The 21,990-nt window shown below is 40.0% G+C and overlaps 1 protein-coding gene across 6 annotated transcripts in view; it reads right to left on the minus strand.

Moving 5' to 3' along the window:
- Window positions 1-2,222: 2,222 nt before the first annotated feature.
- Window positions 2,223-21,990, minus strand: part of LOC131948295 (U8-agatoxin-Ao1a) — a 119,585-nt gene continuing 99,817 nt past the window's right edge. For all 6 annotated transcript variants that reach the window (XM_059309852.1, XM_059309851.1, XM_059309853.1 and 3 more), the window contains exons 4-6: window positions 11,649-11,718; window positions 3,500-3,619; window positions 2,223-2,731 (exon numbers count right to left, since the gene is read on the minus strand). In XM_059309852.1, the coding sequence (XP_059165835.1) occupies window positions 2,680-2,731; window positions 3,500-3,619; window positions 11,649-11,718 (242 nt within the window). In that variant the 3' untranslated portion in view covers window positions 2,223-2,679. The remainder of the gene's footprint in view (window positions 2,732-3,499; window positions 3,620-11,648; window positions 11,719-21,990) is intronic.

Below are 21,990 nucleotides of genomic sequence, written 5' to 3' on the forward strand. Positions count from 1 at the left end.
AACATGATGAGATTATAGTCTTTGCTTAACTGTTCACCTCGAACTCATTCGAAACTCAACACGTCTTTTGATTACCCTTGAGTTAAAAAAATGTATTTAATTCTTGATGATCTAACATCCAAACATCACCCACACAATTTCTGCATCATCCCCATAATTTCTACGTCACCCACACAATTTCTACATCATCCACACAATTTCTACATCATCCACACAATTTCTACATCACCCACACAATTTCTACATCACCCACACAATTTCTACATCACCCACACAATTTCTACATCACCCACACAATTTCTACATCACCCACACAATTTCTACATCACCCACACAATTTCTACATCACCCACACAATTTCTACATCACCCACACAATTTCTACATCACCCACACAATTTCTACATCACCCACACAATTTCTACATCACCCACACAATTTCTACATTGTCCACACACTGTCTACGCTTCCCCCTCCCCCCCCCCCCCCCACACACAAACATATTCTAATAACTCAGTTCTCTTCTAAAGTATTTATATTTAAATCGATGTCTATCAACCTATTCTAATAACAGTTCTCTTCAACAATGTTAAATCGATGTCTATCAACCTATTCTAATAACTCAGTTCTCTTCAACAATGGTTATATTTAAATCGATGTCTATCAACCTATTCTAATAACTCAGTCCTCTTCAACAATGGTTATATTTAAATCGATGTCTGGCTCCTAACATAAGCTTGCAACAACTATACATATTTAATGTAGCGAAATTTAACACCATCAAAGTATTGCACAATCCTAATTGAACAAAACAAAAACATGATGTGGAGAAAAATATTTCATCTGAAACCAGAGCCCGGCTGGCCAGTCTGAGATCTATCCATTACACATGGGATTCTCCAATATATGGTGATTACATGGGATTCTCCAATATATGGTGATTACATGGGATTCTCCAATATATGGTGATTACATTGTTGGCTTTTTGCGCACAATAGAAATTAGAATGTTTTTCTCCTAGAGTTCTATTGTCTGTTATTGGCGCGAGCGGTAATTTGTCATAGAGTTGAAAGGGTGGGGGGGGGGGAGGGTAGTATTGTGTTCTCTCTATCACTCTCTCTAAGCATAAATATATATATATATATATATATATATATATATATATATATATATATATATATATATATATATATATATATATATATGTGTGTGTGTGTGTGTGTGTGCGTATGTTGTGTTTCTATTTGTCCCTGTAGTTAACATCCGCCTATTCTTTACACTATAACCGGCAATGAGTTTTATAAAGTAATCAGACGAGCAGAAAGTTCGCTCAGTAAATGGTTAAACATCTTGCACGTGTCACAATCTGTGTTATATGTGTGTTATTTGGGGCTTTAATCCGCGGACTACACGGGTCAATCCATCTGTTGACTGTTGCAGGGTCGACTGTGGCAGGCAACTGTCGAATGCTGCAGGGTTTATTATGGCAGGCAACTGCAGCATAAAATGACGTTACACCTAGAACCCACTACCCCCCCCCCTCCCCCCCTCCCCCAATTTTTTTTGACGCACCAATTTCTTTGTAAACTACGGACTGAACTCAGCCAACACTGAGTACCCTTTATTACTTTATATAACAACTTACAAAAACAGCTTTATAAACCGCTTATTTCAGATTCTAACTTATTTTTTAAATACAGAAGAGTGTCATTACCTTCTCAGACAACGTCCCCCCCCCCTTCACACACACCACCTATTTTAAGTTTGACGTCTTATACGGACGACCCCTTGGTAGTGGTACCTGTGACATTTTAATTCTGTTACTGAACTATTCTGAGATTTAAAAATACAGTACAAAAGAAGAAGCAACATTGAGTTTTCTAATGAATTGTATGGGGCGTGTACAACATACCCTCCATCCCTAACCCTCCATCTTCCCCCTCCCCCTCCCCCTCCGCCCGCAAGCAAATTCCACCTACACATTCCTTTCCGGGCGAAATTGAAAAAAAAATAGAATTCGTATAGAAAAATAGAAAATTTATTTATAACTAGTGTAAGCCCACCCACACCCATTCTTCCCCCCCCCCCCCCCCCCCAACCTCAGTTCTAAACTCTCCTTCCACTTTGGACGAAAAATGGCTGAAAGAAACCCAGGAACTAAGGCCTTGTTTTAACTTTCTCACACAAACAATGAGCACTAAACAAGCGACACGAACAAACAAAGAAGCTGGCTGTAATTTTTTCTACTTTATTGTTCCTGATCAAAACAAAACGAATCAATTGAATAGCATGCCAAATAACTCAAAGAATTCAAGTCTATAAAAACGTGTTTCAGGTTGAATTGATAAGCTGGAAATAGTTTTGAGCATTAAATCAGCTTTAAACTGACGAAAGCGGCTCAAAAACTTTTCTTCTCGCCCGTTAATGGCATTTGTTTTAAAAGTTCCGTTGATGGAGAAATTAACTGAGAGAAACAAACGTGTTAATTTTGTGGCAATTTATTCATTTATTTCTCTTTACATTTTAGCTTGTTCTAAGTTTACAAATGGTCTCTGATTTTCTGAATACGTCAACATAGCTTTAAATTTGTTATAAAATAAATAATCACTATAGAATTAGTGACGTCACTTCCGCCCCAAACACGAGCTGGTTATGTAAGAGACGAGCAGCTGCCGGAAGTTTATCTGCCGAGGGTGGCCTCACACCTGCAGTTGTTGCCCCAGATGGTGCACCTGGAGGAGAGGGGGAGACATGGTGTTAACATACAGGTGTGTCAGGATATTTATCATACAGGTGTGTCAAGATATTTAATTTACAGGTGTCTCAGGATCTTTAGCTTACGTGTGTGTCGGGATCTTTGACACTAGAGGTGTGTCAGGATCTTTAACTTAACACGTGTCAGGATTTTTTTCTTACAGGTGTGTCAGGATTTTTTTCTTACAGGTGTGTCAGGATTTTTTTCTTACAGGTGTGTCAGGATCTTTAACTTAACACGTGTCAGGATTTTTTTCTTACAGGTGTGTCAGGATCTTTAACTTACAGGTTTATCAAGATCTTTAACTAACAGGTGTGTCAGTATCTTTAACATACAGGTGTGTCCGGATCTTTAACATACATGTGTCAGGATCTTTAGCTTACAGGTGTGTCAGGATCTTTAACTTACAGATATGTCAGGATCTTTAGCTTACAGGTGTGTCAGGATCTTTAACTTACATGTGTGTCATGATCTTTAACTTACAAGTGTTAGGATCTTTAACACTTCAAGCATGTCAAGATCTTTAGCTTACAGGTGTGTCAGGATCTTTAACCGCATGTGTCCAAAGCACATAACTCTATTACTCTATGTCATAACCACGTGACCACGTGACATTATATATATATATATATATATATATATATATATATATATATATATATATATATATATATATATATATATATATATATATATATATATATATATATAAGCTCCTGATCACGTGACCAGCTGACCACAGTACCTGCATGAGACGTCATTGCAGCACTTCAAGAAAGGATATTTCTTCAACAGGGCGCTGTCTAGTGTGCAGGGGGCTCTGTAGGGCAGGCACAGGTTCCTTCCGGCCAACTCTGCTGCCGATCTGAAATGGACATTAGGACATGACGTCATGCTGGTCGTCTGGTTTAGTCAAGTAGGTCAATTGATTTAGTCAAGTAGGTCAATTGATTTAGTCATGTAGGTCGTCTAATTTAGTCAAGTAGGTCAATTGATTTAGTCATGTAGGTCGTCTAATTTAGTCAAGTAGGTCGATTGATTTAGTCATGTAGGTCAATTGATTTAGTCATGTAGGTAGTGTAATTTAGTCATGTAGGTAAATTGATTTAGTCATATAGGTCGACTGATTTAGTCATATAGGTCGATTGATTTAGTCATATAGGTCAATTGATTTAGTCTCGCAAGTCAATTGATTTAGTCAAGTAGGTCGACTGATTTAGTCATGTAGGTCGACTAATTTAGTCATGTAAGTCGTCTGATTTAGTCATTTGAACCGTTTATTTTAGTCATGTAGTAGTTTTATTTAGTACCGGTGGCCGTCTACTCGTATAGACGGCCCAGTAAGCACGCATCAACGGTATCGACCTACAAATTATTGGTCACGGATCAGCGAGCGATAGATTTTTAATTTCCGCTTTTCGAGTAAGGGATCGATCTGGTATCAAACGGCTGGCGATTGGTTATTGATGGCCAGAGTAGAAATCACTTAATTAAACTTAAATTTAGCGGCGTTCATTTAAAACTTGGGGAAAAGCTTTTAAAGTAACTAACGCGAAGTGTCAAAGTGGAGACAAATCTTTCTGGAATGGTCTAGTGTGGACGGTGGCTGTGGGGAGTGTTTTATTGTCACATTGTCACATTGTCACAGGCACTTTGTCAGAGGCACTATTTGTCACAGGCATTTTGTGTCAGGCACTTTGTGGTAGATAGTACACACGTATTTATGTTATTGTCGGTAGAAACAGTACAACGTAATAACAAGTACAATCACATAGAGGGCACATAACTACATCATAAAAGTACAATCACATAGAGAGCACATAACTACAGCACAAAAGTACAATCACATAGAGAGCACATAACTACAGCACTAAAGAACAATCACATAGATATCACATAACTACAGCACTAAAGAACAATCACATAGAGGACACATAACTACAGCACAAAAGTACAATCACATAAAGGCACATAAAGGCACATAACTACAGCACAAAGGTACAATCACATAGAGGGCACATAACTACAGCACTAAAGAACAATCACATAGATATCACATAACTACAGCACTAAAGAACAATCACATAGAGGACACATAACTACAGCACAAAAGTACAATCACATAAAGGCACATAAAGGCACATAACTACAGCACAAAGGTACAATCACATAGAGGGCATATAACTACAGCACAAAAGTACAATCACATAGAGGACACATAACTACAGCACAAAAGTACAATTACATAGAGTACAATCACATAGAGGGCACATAACTACAGCACAAAAGTACAATCACATAGAGGACACATAACTACAGCACAAAAGTACAATTACATAGAGTACAATCACATAGAGGGCACATAACTACAGCACAAAAGTACAATCACATAGAGGACACATAACTACAGCACAAAAGTACAATTACATAGAGTACAATCACATAGAGGGCACATAACTACAGCACAAAAGTACAATCACATAGAGAGCACATAACTACAGCACAAAAGTACAATCACATAGAGGACACATAACTACAGCACAAGAGTACAATTACATAGAGTACAATCACATAGAGGGCACATAACTACAGCACAAAAGTACAATCACATAGAGGGCACATAACTACAGCACAAAAGTACAATCACATAGAGGACACATAACTACAGCACAAAAGTACAATCACATAAAGGCACATAAAGGCACATAAAGGCACATAAAGGCACATAAAGGCACATAAAGGCACATAAAGGCACATAAAGGCACATAACTACAGCACAAAGGTACAATCACATAGAGGGCATATAACTACAGCACAAAAGTACAATCACATAGAGGACACATAACTACAGCACAAAAGTACAATTACATAGAGTACAATCACATAGAGGGCACATAACTACAGCACAAAAGTACAATCACATAGAGAGCACATAACTACAGCACAAAAGTACAATCACATAGAGGACACATAACTACAGCACAAAAGTACAATTACATAGAGTACAATCACATAGAGGGCACATAACTACAGCACAAAAGTACAATCACATAGAGAGCACATAACTACAGCACAAAAGTACAATCACATAGAGGACACATAACTACAGCACAAAAGTACAATTACATAGAGTACAATCACATAGAGGGCACATAACTACAGCACAAAAGTACAATCACATAGAGGGCACATAACTACAGCACAAAAGTACAATCACATAGAGGGCACATAACTACATCATAAAAGTACAATCACATAGCGGGCATATAACTACAGCACTAAAGTACAATCACATAGCGGGCATATAACTACAGCACAAAAGTACAATCACATAGAGGGCATATAGCTGCAGCACAAAAGTACAATCACATACAGTACAATCACATAGAGGGCATATAGCTGCAGCACTAAAGTACAATCACATAGAGGGCAAATCTACAGTGATATTTACAGTACCAAAACCTCTGCAGACTTTGAGGTTGTGGATGTCGTGAATCAACAAAACATTGAAGTTAACACAGGTAGCAAAACACAAGTAGTTAATTACGTATAGCAGCTAAACACACAGGTAGCAAAACACATGTAGTAATTTAGCAAAAACTAACTAGTGTAGATGTAGCTGAGTGCTTTAAACAATGAAGCATAAACTAACTAGTGTAGGCTCATGTCAAGTTCTAAATCTAACGGCAGCTTGGGGTGATGGGAGATGGGGGAGATGGGGGAGATGATGGATGGTGACAGAACAATGACACATTGCTCTTGCTTCTAGAACTTCCCCCCTCCCTACACGAACCTGACATCAAAGATTTCATCTATTCATATTTAGATGGAATAAAATAGCAATACAATCACGAACTAAAAACATGAATACCAACACGAAGTGATGAACACCAGTACAAATATGAAACCCGAATCAAAGGAGAGGCTAATACATAGACAAAGCAGTGCCTCTCATTACTTATGCTGCAAGCTAATGACGCGCTGTCAATAATTCATAGAGAAACCTGAGATTGATACAAAACATTTTCTCACTAATGCTCTACCACGCAAAAACAAATCCGTAAGGTCTTTGACTCTGTCTTAGGGGAGGCTTATTCACGTAGGTTCGTTAGCAGTATAAAAAAACAAATACCCACGTCATGCTATGGGTGTGATAGTGGGTGAACTACGTCACATATGCCCGTGGGTTGATTTAAATTTGTGCACTGGCCGCGGGGTGTTGGGGGAGAAGACTTAGACGTCTGTCTAACATAATGTGGGGCTATGATATGTTCGATTTCTGTTACGTCCGCGACTATTCTGTGGCTGTATGCCTGTGGACAACTTGTCACTGTGGACGAGTCCACGAGGGCATGTCTGGTGTAAATGTCTTTGACAAAATGTCGCCTTGCAAGCACTCACTGCTTCACACAGCACTTAGAGGTCCCCCCCGGGACATGTGAGTGTTAGTGGAACTGTCAAGATAGTCTCAGAGTTTCAGAATCAGGTCCTAGATAGTCTCAGAGTTTTTTGTTTTTTTTTGGGGGGGGGGGGAGGAAGGGGAGTAGAGGGGGGGGGGGAGAGACGAAATGCCGGGCTAATCGAAGACTCCGGATAAGTTTCTGCTGCTCAAGTCATATTCGTGGGTAAAATGTCGGCCAAAAGTAGATAAAATGTCGGCCAAACGTGGATAAAATGTCAGCTAAACGTGGGTAAAATGTCGGCCAAAAGTGGATAAAATGTCGGCCAAAAGTAGATAAAAAGTAGGCCAAACGTGAATAAAATGTCAGCTAAACGTGGGTACAATGTCGACCTAAAGTGGATGAAATGGTTATTAAAAGTTTCTTTTATTTAGACCGAAGTCAGAAACATCAAGTGCACATTCTCAATAATCAATACATAATCAACTGAGTACACACATTAGAGCAACTGCCAACTCTTTCACGCACTGAGTGATGTCAATATTTAATTTAATTAACATAAACCAACACTAAAGTGTGTCAGGAAAAATTAACATGGGACGGTCAATATAAAGGTGTGTCGGTCAATATAAAGGTGTGTCGTTTAGCATTAAGGTATGTTTACCATGTATACAATTGTACCTGTAATGTTTTTACTTGCTTTGATTTAATGTCGCGGCTATAGAATAACTAGCCGTCGGTACCCGTTACACGTGAATTACAGGCCTTTAAACTTTTTTGTTATACGTATTTGGGAAAAAAAAATATTTATAAAATAGATATTGGTCAAAACGCTATGTGCTTTACTACACGTTGAACGATCTAGTGACAAAGCAAAGAAAGAACTAAACAGCTAAAACACAACACCATATTAAAAGCACACACTGATCAAGATACTTATTATTTCAATGGTATTTATGTTGTTTTTAAAAGTAATTTGTATTACTTTTGGCTCAGAAAATTTTATACATTTCATAGAGTACGTCTTGATAAGTAGATCTATAGATCTAAATCAAATTTAAATAAAATATAGTTCCTTTCTTTATATTCTAAAATTGGAAGATGACGCCATTAGTTTTGTGTTCTTTCCTTAGTTTAAACATGTGGCACGTGACGTCATTGTTTATTGCGTTCTTTTCACAACAATAAAAACTTTTCCGGTTGCATAATTAAAATTGTGTTTCTACATTCGAATGTATCTTTATTTTTATTTTCTTTCTTTAAATAAAATTTAGTTTATACATTTATAACATCTAACATATTATTTTCAACAAAAGTCCTTAAAGTTCTCCATATATCGCTGAACATACTGATCACATCGCCTAAAAAAAAACAACTTGCGGACAGAAAGAGAGAGAGAAGTGCGCACATGGGCTTTTATATATTAGGATGTCCGATTAATGTAGACGCACGATACGCGTTCAATTCACACAATGCTCAACAATCATCCCCAAATCATTCATGACAATCATCCCCCAATCATTCATGATTGATAGACGTTCACTTTAATCCTGTTTAATGTGGGTGTTTTGAAACTCAGATCATGTAGCTAATTTATGCGGAGGTGGTCACGTGATGTTGATGTAGCTAGTTCCTGGTGATGATATCACGTGATGTTGATGTAGCTCGATCACGTGGATGCTACCCATGATGTTGATGCAGCTGAAGCCGGCTGATATCGTCACCTGCTGTTGATGTCGCCTGTTCCTGTCAATGCTGATGAAGCTATTTCCTGTTGCCCCACGTTGCTGGTGTGGACAGGATTCGATCTCCAGCTGTGATTTGGCCGCCGCGGGTAATCGGTGATAGCTTTGCCCTACCTTTCGTTACGTATGCGAGACAAAAATATCACCGCTTGCACGCGGTGCTCTACGTCATCAACCTGTGGGTACTTGAGTGACGTCATCAATCAATGTGCACTTGGGTGACGTCGTTAATCTGTGTATTTTGGGTGACGGATGAGCTCATGCCACCCCCTTTAGGGCATCATGCCACCCCCTCTAGGGCATCATGCCACCCCCTCTAGGGCATCATGCCACCCCCTCTAGGGCATCGTGCCACCACCTTTAGGGCATCGTGCCACCACCTCCAGCGTAGAAACGAATGCACCAATACACAGTAGCTTACATACGAAGATGGTTTAGCGGTTACATAACAAAAAACATAAACAGCAAACAAACTTCTTTCTACAACAATCAACAACCTCTGCTGTTAGATACATACAAAGGTTTTTTTTAGATACATAAACAAACTGTGTTCTCGTTACATACAACATAGACTGTTCTGTTAGCCACATAGACTGGTCTGTTAGCCACATACAACATGCACGGGTCTGTTAGCCACATACAACATACACGGGTCTGTTAGCCACATACAACATACACTGGTCTGTTAACCACATACAACATAGACTGGTCTGTTAGCCACATACAACATACACTGGTCTGTTAGCCACATAGACGGGTCTGTTAGCCACATACAACATAGACTGGTCTGTTAGCCACATACAACATACACTGGTCTGTTAGCCACATATAACATAGACTGATCTGTTAGCCACATACAACATAGACTGGTCTGTTAGCCACATACAACATAGACTGGTCTGTTAGCCACATACAACATAGACTGGTCTGTTAGCCACATACAACATAGACTGGTCTGTTAGCCACATACAACATAGACTGGTCTGTTAGCCACATACAACATAGACTGGCCTGTTAGCCACATACAACATAGACTGGTCTGTTAGCCACATACAACATAGACTGGTCTGTTAGCCACATACAACATAGACTGGTCTGTTAGCCACATACAACATAGACTGGTCTGTTAGCCACATACAACATAGACTGGTCTGTTAGCCACATACAACATAGACTGGTCTATAACCACATAGACTGGTCTGTTAGCCACATACAACATAGACTGGTCTGTTAGCCACATACAACATAGACTGGTCTGTTAGCCACATACAACATAGACTGGTCTGTTAGCCACATACAACATAGACTGGTCTGTTAGCCACATACAACATAGACTGGTCTGTTAGCCACATACAACATAGACTGGTCTGTTAGCCACATACAACATAGACTGGTCTATAACCACATAGACTGGTCTGTTAGCCACATACAACATAGACTGGTCTGTTAGCCACATACAACATACACTGGTCTGTTAGCCACATATAACATAGACTGATCTGTTAGCCACATACAACATAGACTGGTCTGTTAGCCACATACAACATAGACTGGTCTGTTAGCCACATACAACATAGACTGGTCTGTTAGCCACATACAACATAGACTGGTCTGTTAGCCAAATACAACATAGACTGGTCTGTTAGCCACATACAACATAGACTGGCCTGTTAGCCACATACAACATAGACTGGTCTGTTAGCCACATACAACATAGACTGGTCTGTTAGCCACATACAACATAGACTGGTCTGTTAGCCACATACAACATAGACTGGTCTGTTAGCCACATACAACATAGACTGGTCTGTTAGCCACATACAACATAGACTGGTCTATAACCACATAGACTGGTCTGTTAGCCACATACAACATAGACTGGTCTGTTAGCCACATACAACATAGACTGGTCTGTTAGCCACATACAACATAGACTGGTCTGTTAGCCACATACAACATAGACTGGTCTGTTAGCCACATACAACATAGACTGGTCTGTTAGCCACATACAACATAGACTGGTCTGTTAGCCACATACAACATAGACTGGTCTATAACCACATAGACTGGTCTGTTAGCCACATACAACATAGACTGGTCTGTTAGCCACATACAACATAGACTGGTCTATAACCACATAGACTGGTCTGTTAGCCACATACAACATAGACTGGTCTGTTAGCCACATACAACATAGACTGGTCTGTTAGCCACATACAACATAGACTGGCCTGTTAGCCACATACAACATAGACTGGCCTGTTAGCCACATACAACATAGACTGGCCTGTTAGCCACATACAACATAGACTGGTCTGTTAGCCACATACAACATAGACTGGTCTGTTAGCCACATACAACATCGACTGGCCTGTTAGCCACATACAACATAGACTGGTCTGTTAGCCACATACAACATAGACTGGTCTGTTAGCCACATACAACATAGACTGGTCTATAACCACATAGACTGGTCTGTTAGCCACATACAACATAGACTGGTCTGTTAGCCACATACAACATAGACTGGTCTGTTAGCCACATACAACATAGACTGGCCTGTTAGCCACATACAACATAGACTGGTCTGTTAGCCACATACAACATAGACTGGCCTGTTAGCCACATACAACATAGACTGGTCTGTTAGCCACATACAACATAGACTGGTCTGTTAGCCACATACAACATCGACTGGCCTGTTAGCCACATACAACATAGACTGGCCTGTTAGCCACATACAACCGACCTTTTGTTAGGAAAGTATGTCTCGATGTCGTCGTCATCATCATCGCTGTAACCGTTGAAGTTGCTGGCGTCTGGTGGAAGACAAGAAAAGTTTTTTATAAACATCTGGCAAGACGGACATCAAAAACATCTGGCAAGTCGGACATCAAAAACATCTGGCAAGACGGACATCAAAAACATCTGGCAAGACGGACGTCAAAAACATCTGGCAAGACGGACATCAAAAACATCTGGCAAGACGGACATCAAAAACATCTGGCAAGACGGACATCAAAAACATCTGGCAAGACGGACATCAAAAACATCTGGCAAGACGGACATCAAAAACATCTGGCAAGACGGACATCAAAAACATCTGGCAAGACGGACATCAAAAACATCTGGCAAGACGGACATCAAAAACATCTGGCAAGACGGGCATCAAAAACATCTGGCAAGACGGACGTCAAAAACATCTGGCAAGACGGACATCAAAAACATCTGGCAAGACGGACGTCAAAAACATCTGGCAAGACGGACATCAAAAACATCTGGCAAGACGGACATCAAAAACATCTGGCAAGACGGACGTCAAAAACATCTGGCAAGACGGACATCAAAAACATCTGGCAAAAAGGACATCAAAAACATCTGGCAAGACGGACATCAAAAACATCTGGCAAGACGGACATCAAAAACATCTGGCAAGACGGACATCAAATACATCTGGCAAGACGGACATCAAAAACATCTGGCAAGACGGACATCAAAAACATCTGGCAAGACGGACATCAAAAACATCTGGCAAGACGGACATCAAAAACATCTGGCAAGACGGACATCAAAAACATCTGGCAAGACGGACATCAAAAACATCTGGCAAGACGGACATCAAAAACATCTGGCAAGACGGACATCAAAAACATCTGGCAAGACGGACATCAAAAACATCTGGCAAGACGGACATCAAAAACATCTGGCAAGACGGACATCAAAAACATCTGGCAAGACGGACATCAAAAACATCTGGCAAGACGGACATCAAAAACATCTGGCAAGACGGACATCAAAAACATCTGGCAAGACGGACATCAAAAACATCTGGCAAGACGGACATCAAAAACATCTGGCAAGACGGACATCAAAAACATCTGGCAAGACGGACATCAAAAACATCTGGCAAAAAGGACATCAAAAACATCTGGCAAGACGGACATCAAAAACATCTGGCAAGACGGACATCAAAAACATCTGGCAAGACGGACATCAAAAACATCTGGCAAAAAGGACATCAAAAACATCTGGCAAGACGGACATCAAAAACATCTGGCAAGACGGACATCAAAAACATCTGGCAAAAAGGACATCAAAAACATCTGGCAAGACGGACATCAAAAACATCTGGCAAGACGGACGTCAAAAACATCTGGCAAGACGGACATCAAAAACATCTGGCAAAAAGGACATCAAAAACATCTGGCAAGACGGACATCAAAAACATCTGGCAAGACGGACATCAAATACATCTGGCAAGACGGACATCAAATACATCTGGCAAGACGGACATCAAATACATCTGGCAAGACGGACATCAAAAACATCTGGCAAGACGGACATCAAAAACATCTGGCAAGACGGACATCAAAAACATCTGGCAAGACGGACATCAAAAACATCTGGCAAGACGGACATCAAAAACATCTGGCAAGACGGACATCAAAAACATCTGGCAAGACGGACATCAAATACATCTGGCAAGACGGACATCAAATACATCTGGCAAGACGGACATCAAAAACATCTGGCAAGACGGACATCAAAAACATCTGGCAAGACGGACATCAAAAACATCTGGCAAGACGGACATCAAAAACATCTGGCAAGACGGACATCAAAAACATCTGGCAAGACGGACATCAAATACATCTGGCAAGACGGACATCAAAAACATCTGGCAAGACGGACATCAAAAACATCTGGCAAGACGGACATCAAAAACATCTGGCAAGACGGACATCAAATACATCTGGCAAGACGGACGTCAAAAACATCTGGCAAGTCGGACATCAAAAACATCTGGCAAGACGGAGATCAAAAACATCTGGCAAGACGGACATCAAATATTGGGGGGGGGGGAAGAGTTTTAAATGAACATAATGTGTTGACTAGGAATTACCTAATTAGTTGTGTGGTCACACCGTGGTATTACACCGACAGTGTGAGTTTGTGACACTATGGCAGAGGCGTAGCGAGGGGGGGGGGGCGGGAGGACATATGTCTCCGGGCGCCGACCTTAGGGGGCGCCAAAATGGGTTGGAAAAATATATAGAAAGCTTGAGGGGGTTGCAAATCGAAATCCTGGATGGGTGCAAATCGAAAGTTTGTCCCCGGGCGCCGGGAAGGGTCGCTACGCCTCTGCACTTTGGTGTGTGACATCACCATGTTGTGACATTTTGATGTGATATTATGGATGTGATATAACGATATTGAGAAACTACGCTTTTCTGTAGTTAGGAAAAAAATCTAACATTTGTATAAACTGCATGTCTCGCAAATTTGGCAAACAATTCTCTATTAATGGGATTCTTGCGTTTCTTTAGCTATGAGTTTACAAATCATTTTTTAACACTCATCCATATACATAGCCGATAATGCTCATGTTGTTTCTATAGCCGGTTAACAAATAATTCTTAAGTGCACGGAATTGCATTGAAGCACAACTTAACGAAATGTATTCGCTGGAAAAAGGTCTTAAATAGATTAACATCTTGTCACTGCAAATATTTGATCGATGAAACTGATCTTAATCATCAAGATCGTCTCATCCTGGTGTTTCTTTATGAGCACACAGAAATCTCCGGGGTAAAAACAATATAGGCCTACTTCAGAACTCAATTGAATGTTTCTAGAGAAAAAATATATCAGCACTAATGTTGTAGGCGCTACCGATATGTGAGCTCAGATAGGACGTGACAGGACCCCCCTCCCACACACACACACACACACACACACACACAGGACGTCTGACAGGACCCCCCCTCCCACACAAACACACACACACACAGAACGTCAGACAGGACCCCCCTCCCCCCCCCCCCACACACATAAACAGGACGTTGACAACGACTCTCATGCAAGACGTCTGATAATGACCATCATACAAGATCAGTTTTGCTGTTAGGGTGTTTAAGAAACGATTAGACAGAGCCAACATTTTGTGCAAGTGACTGGAAATATTCCCTTGGAAGATTCTAGCTAGCCAAAAGCTCGCTTCTTGCTGCACTGTCGTGGTCAGACCTGTTATACTCTGGTCAGTGGGAGCAAAACGACAGGGTCGCCAGATATCAGGTACATATACAAGATTTCCCTGTTGCTTTACATGAATATCTGTCCACTGACACGATGCTAATGTTGGCACCATGGGGAGAATACCACTGCTGTTGGGGAGAATACGACGGGTGTTGGGGAGAATACCACTGCTGTTGGGGAGAATACCACTGCTGTTGGGGAGAATACGACGGGTGTTGGGGAGAATACCACTGCTGTTGGGGAGAATACGACGGGTGTTGGGGAGAATACCACTGCTGTTGGGGAGAATACGACGGGTGTTGGGGAGAATACCACTGCTGTTGGGGAGAATACGACGGGTGTTGGGGAGAATACCACTGCTGTTGGGGAGAATACGACGGGTGTTGGGGAGAATACCACTGCTGTTGGGGAGAATACGACGGGTGTTGGGGAGAATACCACTGCTGTTGGGGAGAATACAACGGGTGTTGGGGAGAATACCACTGCTGTTGGGGAGAATACGACGGGTGTTGGGGAGAATACAACGGGTGTTGGGGAGAATACGACGGGTGTTGGGGAGAATACGACGGGTGTTGGGGAGAATACGACGGGTGTTGGGGAGAATACAACGGGTGTTGGGGAGAATACGACGGGTGTTGGGGAGAATACGACGGGTGTTGGGGAGAATACGACGGGTGTTGGGGAGAATACAACGGGTGTTGGGGAGAATACAACGGGTGTTAACTGCTTTTAAAAGAGTGAGAATGTAACCGAGCATACATGACCGGTGGAGTGGGAAAATGTAACGAGGTGTTTTACGGCTGATCCAGCCTATATCAATGAGGTGATGCTAGATCAAAACGTAATGGCTAGAACATACATCATAGATCTTAAACCACAGGCGCATGCGCTAAAGCGATGTAGGGAAAATACCACTTATGGTGAGGTGGAGAGGGGGGGGGGGGCTAGCAATGTTATGGTGTAGGGTTGAGGCTGAGAAGGAGGAGCGAGTGAGTAAATAACAGCTTAGTGCCGGCATAAATGTGGGATTTACGATGCTAAGTACATGACTTAAGTCATGTACGCTTGCACAAATTGTATACTGTCAGGTTCATAAATTCTGTACACAGACCTTTAAATAGCTTGTACACAGAGTTTTGTACAGCTTATACACAGACCTCTGTACACCTTGTACACAGACCTTTGTACACCTTGTACACAGACCTTTGTACAGCTTGTACACAGACTTTCATCTTGTACACAGACCTTTGTAAACCTTGTACACAGACCTCTGTACACCTTGTACACAGACCTTTGTACAGCTTGTACACAGACCTCTGTACAGCTTATACACAGACCTTTGTACAACTTGTACACACATCTTTGTAAACCTTGTACACAGACCTTTGTACAGCTTGTACACAGACTTTCATCTTGTACACAGACCTTTGTACACCTTGTACAGATTAAAGTCCACCCACGCTCAGAGTGTGAAGGGTGAGTCTCTGTGGTTTGGAGTGCTGGGACACAAAACACTAGGGACTAGACTAGGGACTCGATTAGAAAGTCGAGTGGTTTATTTAGACGTTTAATCATGGCGGACGTAGGAAACCGGAAGTCGAGTACCACGATGGAGGAAGACGATAGACAAACTTTATAACAGAATAGTATCGACATGAAGTCAAATAAAGTTTATCATGTCGCAGAATACTGCCTCTACATCTCGCTCTACATGTGGCTCTACATCTGGCTATACATCTGGCTCTACATCTACATCTGGCTCTACATCTGGCTCTACATCTGGCTCTACATCTACATCTGGCTCTACATCTGGCTCTACATCTGGCTCTACATCTGGCTCTACATCTGGCTCTACATCTACATCCGGCTCTACATCTGGCTCTACATCTGGCTCTACATCTGGCTCTACATCTACATCTGGCTCTACATCTGGCTCTACATCTACATCTGGCTCTACATCTGGCTCTACATCTACATCTGGTTCTACATCTGGCTCTACATCTGGCTCCACATCTGCATCTGGCTCTACATCTGGCTCTACATCTGGCTCTACATCTGGCTCTACATCTGGCTCTACATCTGGCTCTACATCTGGCTCTACATCTGGCTCTACATCTGGCTCTACATCTGGCTCTACATCTGGCTCTACATCTGGCTCTACATCTGGCTCTACATCTGGCTCTACATCTGGCTCTACATCTGGCTCTACATCTGGCTCTACATCTGGCTATCCATCTGACTCTACATCTGGCTCTACATCTACACCTGGCTCTACATCTGGCTCTACATCTGGCTCTACATCTGGCTCTACATCTGGCTCTACATCTGGCTCTACATCTGGCTCTACATCTGGCTCTACATCTGGCTCTACATCTGGCTCTACATCTGGCTCTACATCTGGCTCTACATCTGGCTCTACATCTGGCTCTACATCTGGCTCTACATCTGGCTCTACATCTGGCTCTACATCTGGCTCTACATCTGGCTCTACATCTGGCTCTACATCTGGCTCTACACCTGGCTCTACATCTGGCTCTACATCTGGCTCAACATCTGGCTCTACATCTGGCTCTACATCTGGCAAGTTAATGGAAGTCATCCACGTGACGGCAGAGTGCAAGAGCTTCAATCAAATCGATATCGTGACTATTATCTCATATCAACAGTCTGCCTACGCGCGTCTGCCTACGTTTGTCTGTTGTCTGCTTCCGTGTTTTAAACATACAGCCCGCGCGACAATATCAACAATAGGTGTAAAAACAATAGACATATAGAAATATGTAATTGTATGTTCCAGAGTGACGAAACAAAAGATCTAATTTTCAGACACTTGAATCTAATCAATACAGTTGTAATAGACTATCAGGCTATAGACTTCCCCCCCCCCCCCCCCCCGCCCTCGAAAGAATAGAATTTATGTAGAAAAAATATTTTTACCAGTGTCCGCCCCCCGGAAATTGTATTCCGACCCCCTGAAAATTTTAAGTGACCCCCCCCCCCCCGGAGAAAAAGTCTGGAAGAAACACTGCTATCAGTAGGCTGTTGCTCGTAATTTTTAAACTCCACTAATTTCAAATAAAATTATACCACAAAAAAACAGTATTTTTTTCCCTACACATTGATACCAATTTTGTGTCTCTAGCTTAATTAGGAGCTAAGAGTATCAGGATACCAAAGATGCCTCTATTTCCTATCAAAGTCTAAAATTACAAACAACTTATTAGCTGCGATAGCATAAATATTTGCAGCTCCATTTTTTAAGCCGTTAAATGGCTTCCACGGGCAAATAAAAGCTACGGTGGAGGGATAATTTAAACACCATTAGCGCTCAGAATTTATGACCATCCCTCCCCTGATTGAAGGCGCGCTATTTACGTCACCGGAAATTGCGTGCGCACTGCGTATTCTCGAATAGCGACAATCAAAGTTTGAAGGGAGGCTATCGCATGCATATCATTTTATAGTTAGCTCCCCTCGCCAACTCTTATTAACATTGTGCTGGGGCGAAATTAGGGTCGCTGCCCGCACATTCAAAGTGCTGTTTATTGATGCGACGACATGGTTCTGATTTTCCTGACAAAATAGTGCGCTCAACAAGTTTTTCAGTTATTATTTCTTCTATTCGATCGAATACTTCAAAACGTCTCTAATATAATTTGGCAAAAGAATAAAATTCATTTTATCAATCAGTTTTTATTAATTTGCATTTTCTGACATTTTGATGTTGATGTTTTCATATTTTCTATCTTTTATTTTGTTGCAAATACACTTTAGGGTTTAAATAATAAATTAACTGTTGCAGGCAATCAAGTTTAATAGAAATAAAAAAAAAATGTGTAGATTTGAGAGAAACAAAAACCTTTCCACACTAAACAAATTTGGTTCAAATCTACTTGTATCATGCAGTTATCATTCTTTGACTGTATCAAACACTATCATGAACATTCTTTGACAGTATTAAACATCCATCAATGTTTGACTGTATTATGCAGCTATCATAATCATTCTTTGACAGTATTTAACATCCATCAATGTTTGACTGTATCATGCATCTATCAATGGTTGACTGTATCATGCATCTATCAATGTTTGACTGTATCATGCATCTATCAATGTTTGACTGTATCATGCAGCTATCATAATCATTCTTTGACAGTATTTAACATCCATCAATGTTTGACTGTATCATGCATCTATCAATGTTTGACTGTATCATGCATCTATCAATGTTTGACTGTATCATGCATCTATCAATGTTTGACTGTATCATGCATCCATCAATGTTTGACTGTATCATGCATCTATCAATGTTTGACTGTATCATGCATCTATCATAATCATTCTTTGACAGTATTTAACATCCATCAATGTTTGACTGTATCATGCATCCATCAATGTTTGACTGTATCATGCATCTGTCAATGTTTGACTGTATCATGCATCTATCATAATCATTCTTTGACAGTATTTAACATCCATCAATGTTTGACTGTATCATGCATCTATCAATGTTTGACTGTATCATGCATCTATCATAATCATTCTTTGACAGTATTTAACATCCATCAATGTTTGACTGTATCATGCATCCATCAATGTTTGACTGTATCATGCATCTATCAATGTTTGACTGTATCATGCATCTATCATAATCATTCTTTGACAGTATTTAACATCCATCAATGTTTGACTGTATCATGCATCTATCAATGTTTGACTGTATCATGCATCTATCATAATCATTCTTTGACAGTATTTAACATCCATCAATGTTTGACTGTATCATGCATCTATCAATGTTTGACTGTATCATGCATCTATCAATGTTTGACTGTATCATGCATCTATCATAATCATTCTTTGACAGTATTTAACATCCATCAATGTTTGACTGTATCATGCATCCATCAATGTTTGACTGTATCATGCATCTATCAATGTTTGACTGTATCATGCATCTATCATAATCATTCTTTGACAGTATTTAACATCCATCAATGTTTGACTGTATCATGCATCTATCAATGTTTGACTGTATCATGCATCTATCATAATCATTCTTTGACAGTATTTAACATCCATCAATGCTTGACTGTATCATGCATCTATCAATGGTTGACTGTATCATGCATCTATCAATGTTTGACTGTATCATGCATCTATCAATGTTTGACTGTATCATGCATCTATCATAATCATTCTTTGACAGTATTTAACATCCATCAATGTTTGACTGTATCATGCATCCATCAATGTTTGACTGTATCATGCATCTATCAATGTTTGACTGTATCATGCATCTATCATAATCATTCTTTGACAGTATTTAACATCCATCAATGTTTGACTGTATCATGCATCTATCAATGTTTGACTGTATCATGCATCTATCATAATCATTCTTTGACAGTATTTAACATCCATCAATGTTTGACTGTATCATGCATCCATCAATGTTTGACTGTATCATGCATCTATCAATGTTTGACTGTATCATGCATCTATCATAATCATTCTTTGACAGTATTTAACATCCATCAATGTTTGACTGTATCATGCATCCATCAATGTTTGACTGTATCATGCATCTATCAATGTTTGACTGTATCATGCATCTATCATAATCATTCTTTGACAGTATTTAACATCCATCAATGTTTGACTGTATCATGCATCTATCAATGTTTGACTGTATCATGCATCTATCATAATCATTCTTTGACAGTATTTAACATCCATCAATGTTTGACTGTATCATGCATCCATCAATGTTCGACTGTATCATGCATCTATCAATGTTTGACTGTATCATGCATCTATCATAATCATTCTTTGACAGTATTTAACATCCATCAATGTTTGACTGTATCATGCATCCATCAATGTTTGACTGTATCATGCATCTATCAATGTTTGACTGTATCATGCATCTATCATAATCATTCTTTGACAGTATTTAACATCCATCAATGTTTGACTGTATCATGCATCTATCAATGTTTGACTGTATCATGCATCTATCATAATCATTCTTTGACAGTATTTAACATCCATCAATGTTTGACTGTATCATGCATCCATCAATGTTTGACTGTATCATGCATCTATCAATGTTTGACTGTATCATGCATCCATCAATGTTTGACTGTATCATGCATCTATCAATGTTTGACTGTATCATGCATCTATCATAATCATTCTTTGACAGTATTTAACATCCATCCATGTTTGACTGTATCATGCATCCATCAATGTTTGACTGTATCATGCATCTATCAATGTTTGACTGTATCATGCATCTATCATAATCATTCTTTGACAGTATTTAACATCCATCAATGTTTGACTGTATCATGCATCTATCAATGTTTGACTGTATCAAACACTATCAATGTTTTACTGTATCATGCATCTATCATAATCATTCTTTGACAGTATTTAACATCCATCAATGTTTGACTGTATCATGCATCTATCAATGTTTGACTGTATCATGCATCTATCATAATCATTCTTTGACAGTATTTAACATCCATCAATGTTTGACTGTATCATGCATCTATCAATGTTTGACTGTATCATGCATCTATCATAATCATTCTTTGACAGTATTTAACATCCATCAATGTTTGACTGTATCATGCATCTATCAATGTTTGACTGTATCATGCATCTATCAATGTTTGACTGTATCATGCATCCATCAATGTTTGACTGTATCATGCATCTATCAATGTTTGACTGTATCATGCATCTATCATAATCATTCTTTGACAGTATTTAACATCCATCAATGTTTGACTGTATCATGCATCTATCAATGTTTTACTGTATCATGCATCTATCATAATCATTCTTTGACAGTATTTAACATCCATCAATGTTTGACTGTATCATGCATCTATCAATGTTTGACTGTATCATGCATCTATCATAATCATTCTTTGACAGTATTTAACATCCATCAATGTTTGACTGTATCATGCATCCATCAATGTTTGACTGTATCATGCATCTATCAATGTTTGACTGTATCATGCATCCATCAATGTTTG

The sequence above is a fragment of the Physella acuta genome, unplaced genomic scaffold, assembly GCF_028476545.2.
Source record: "Physella acuta isolate Inbredline_101_S28 unplaced genomic scaffold, ASM2847654v3 ptg000636l, whole genome shotgun sequence".
Lineage (NCBI taxonomy): Eukaryota > Metazoa > Mollusca > Gastropoda > Physidae > Physella > Physella acuta.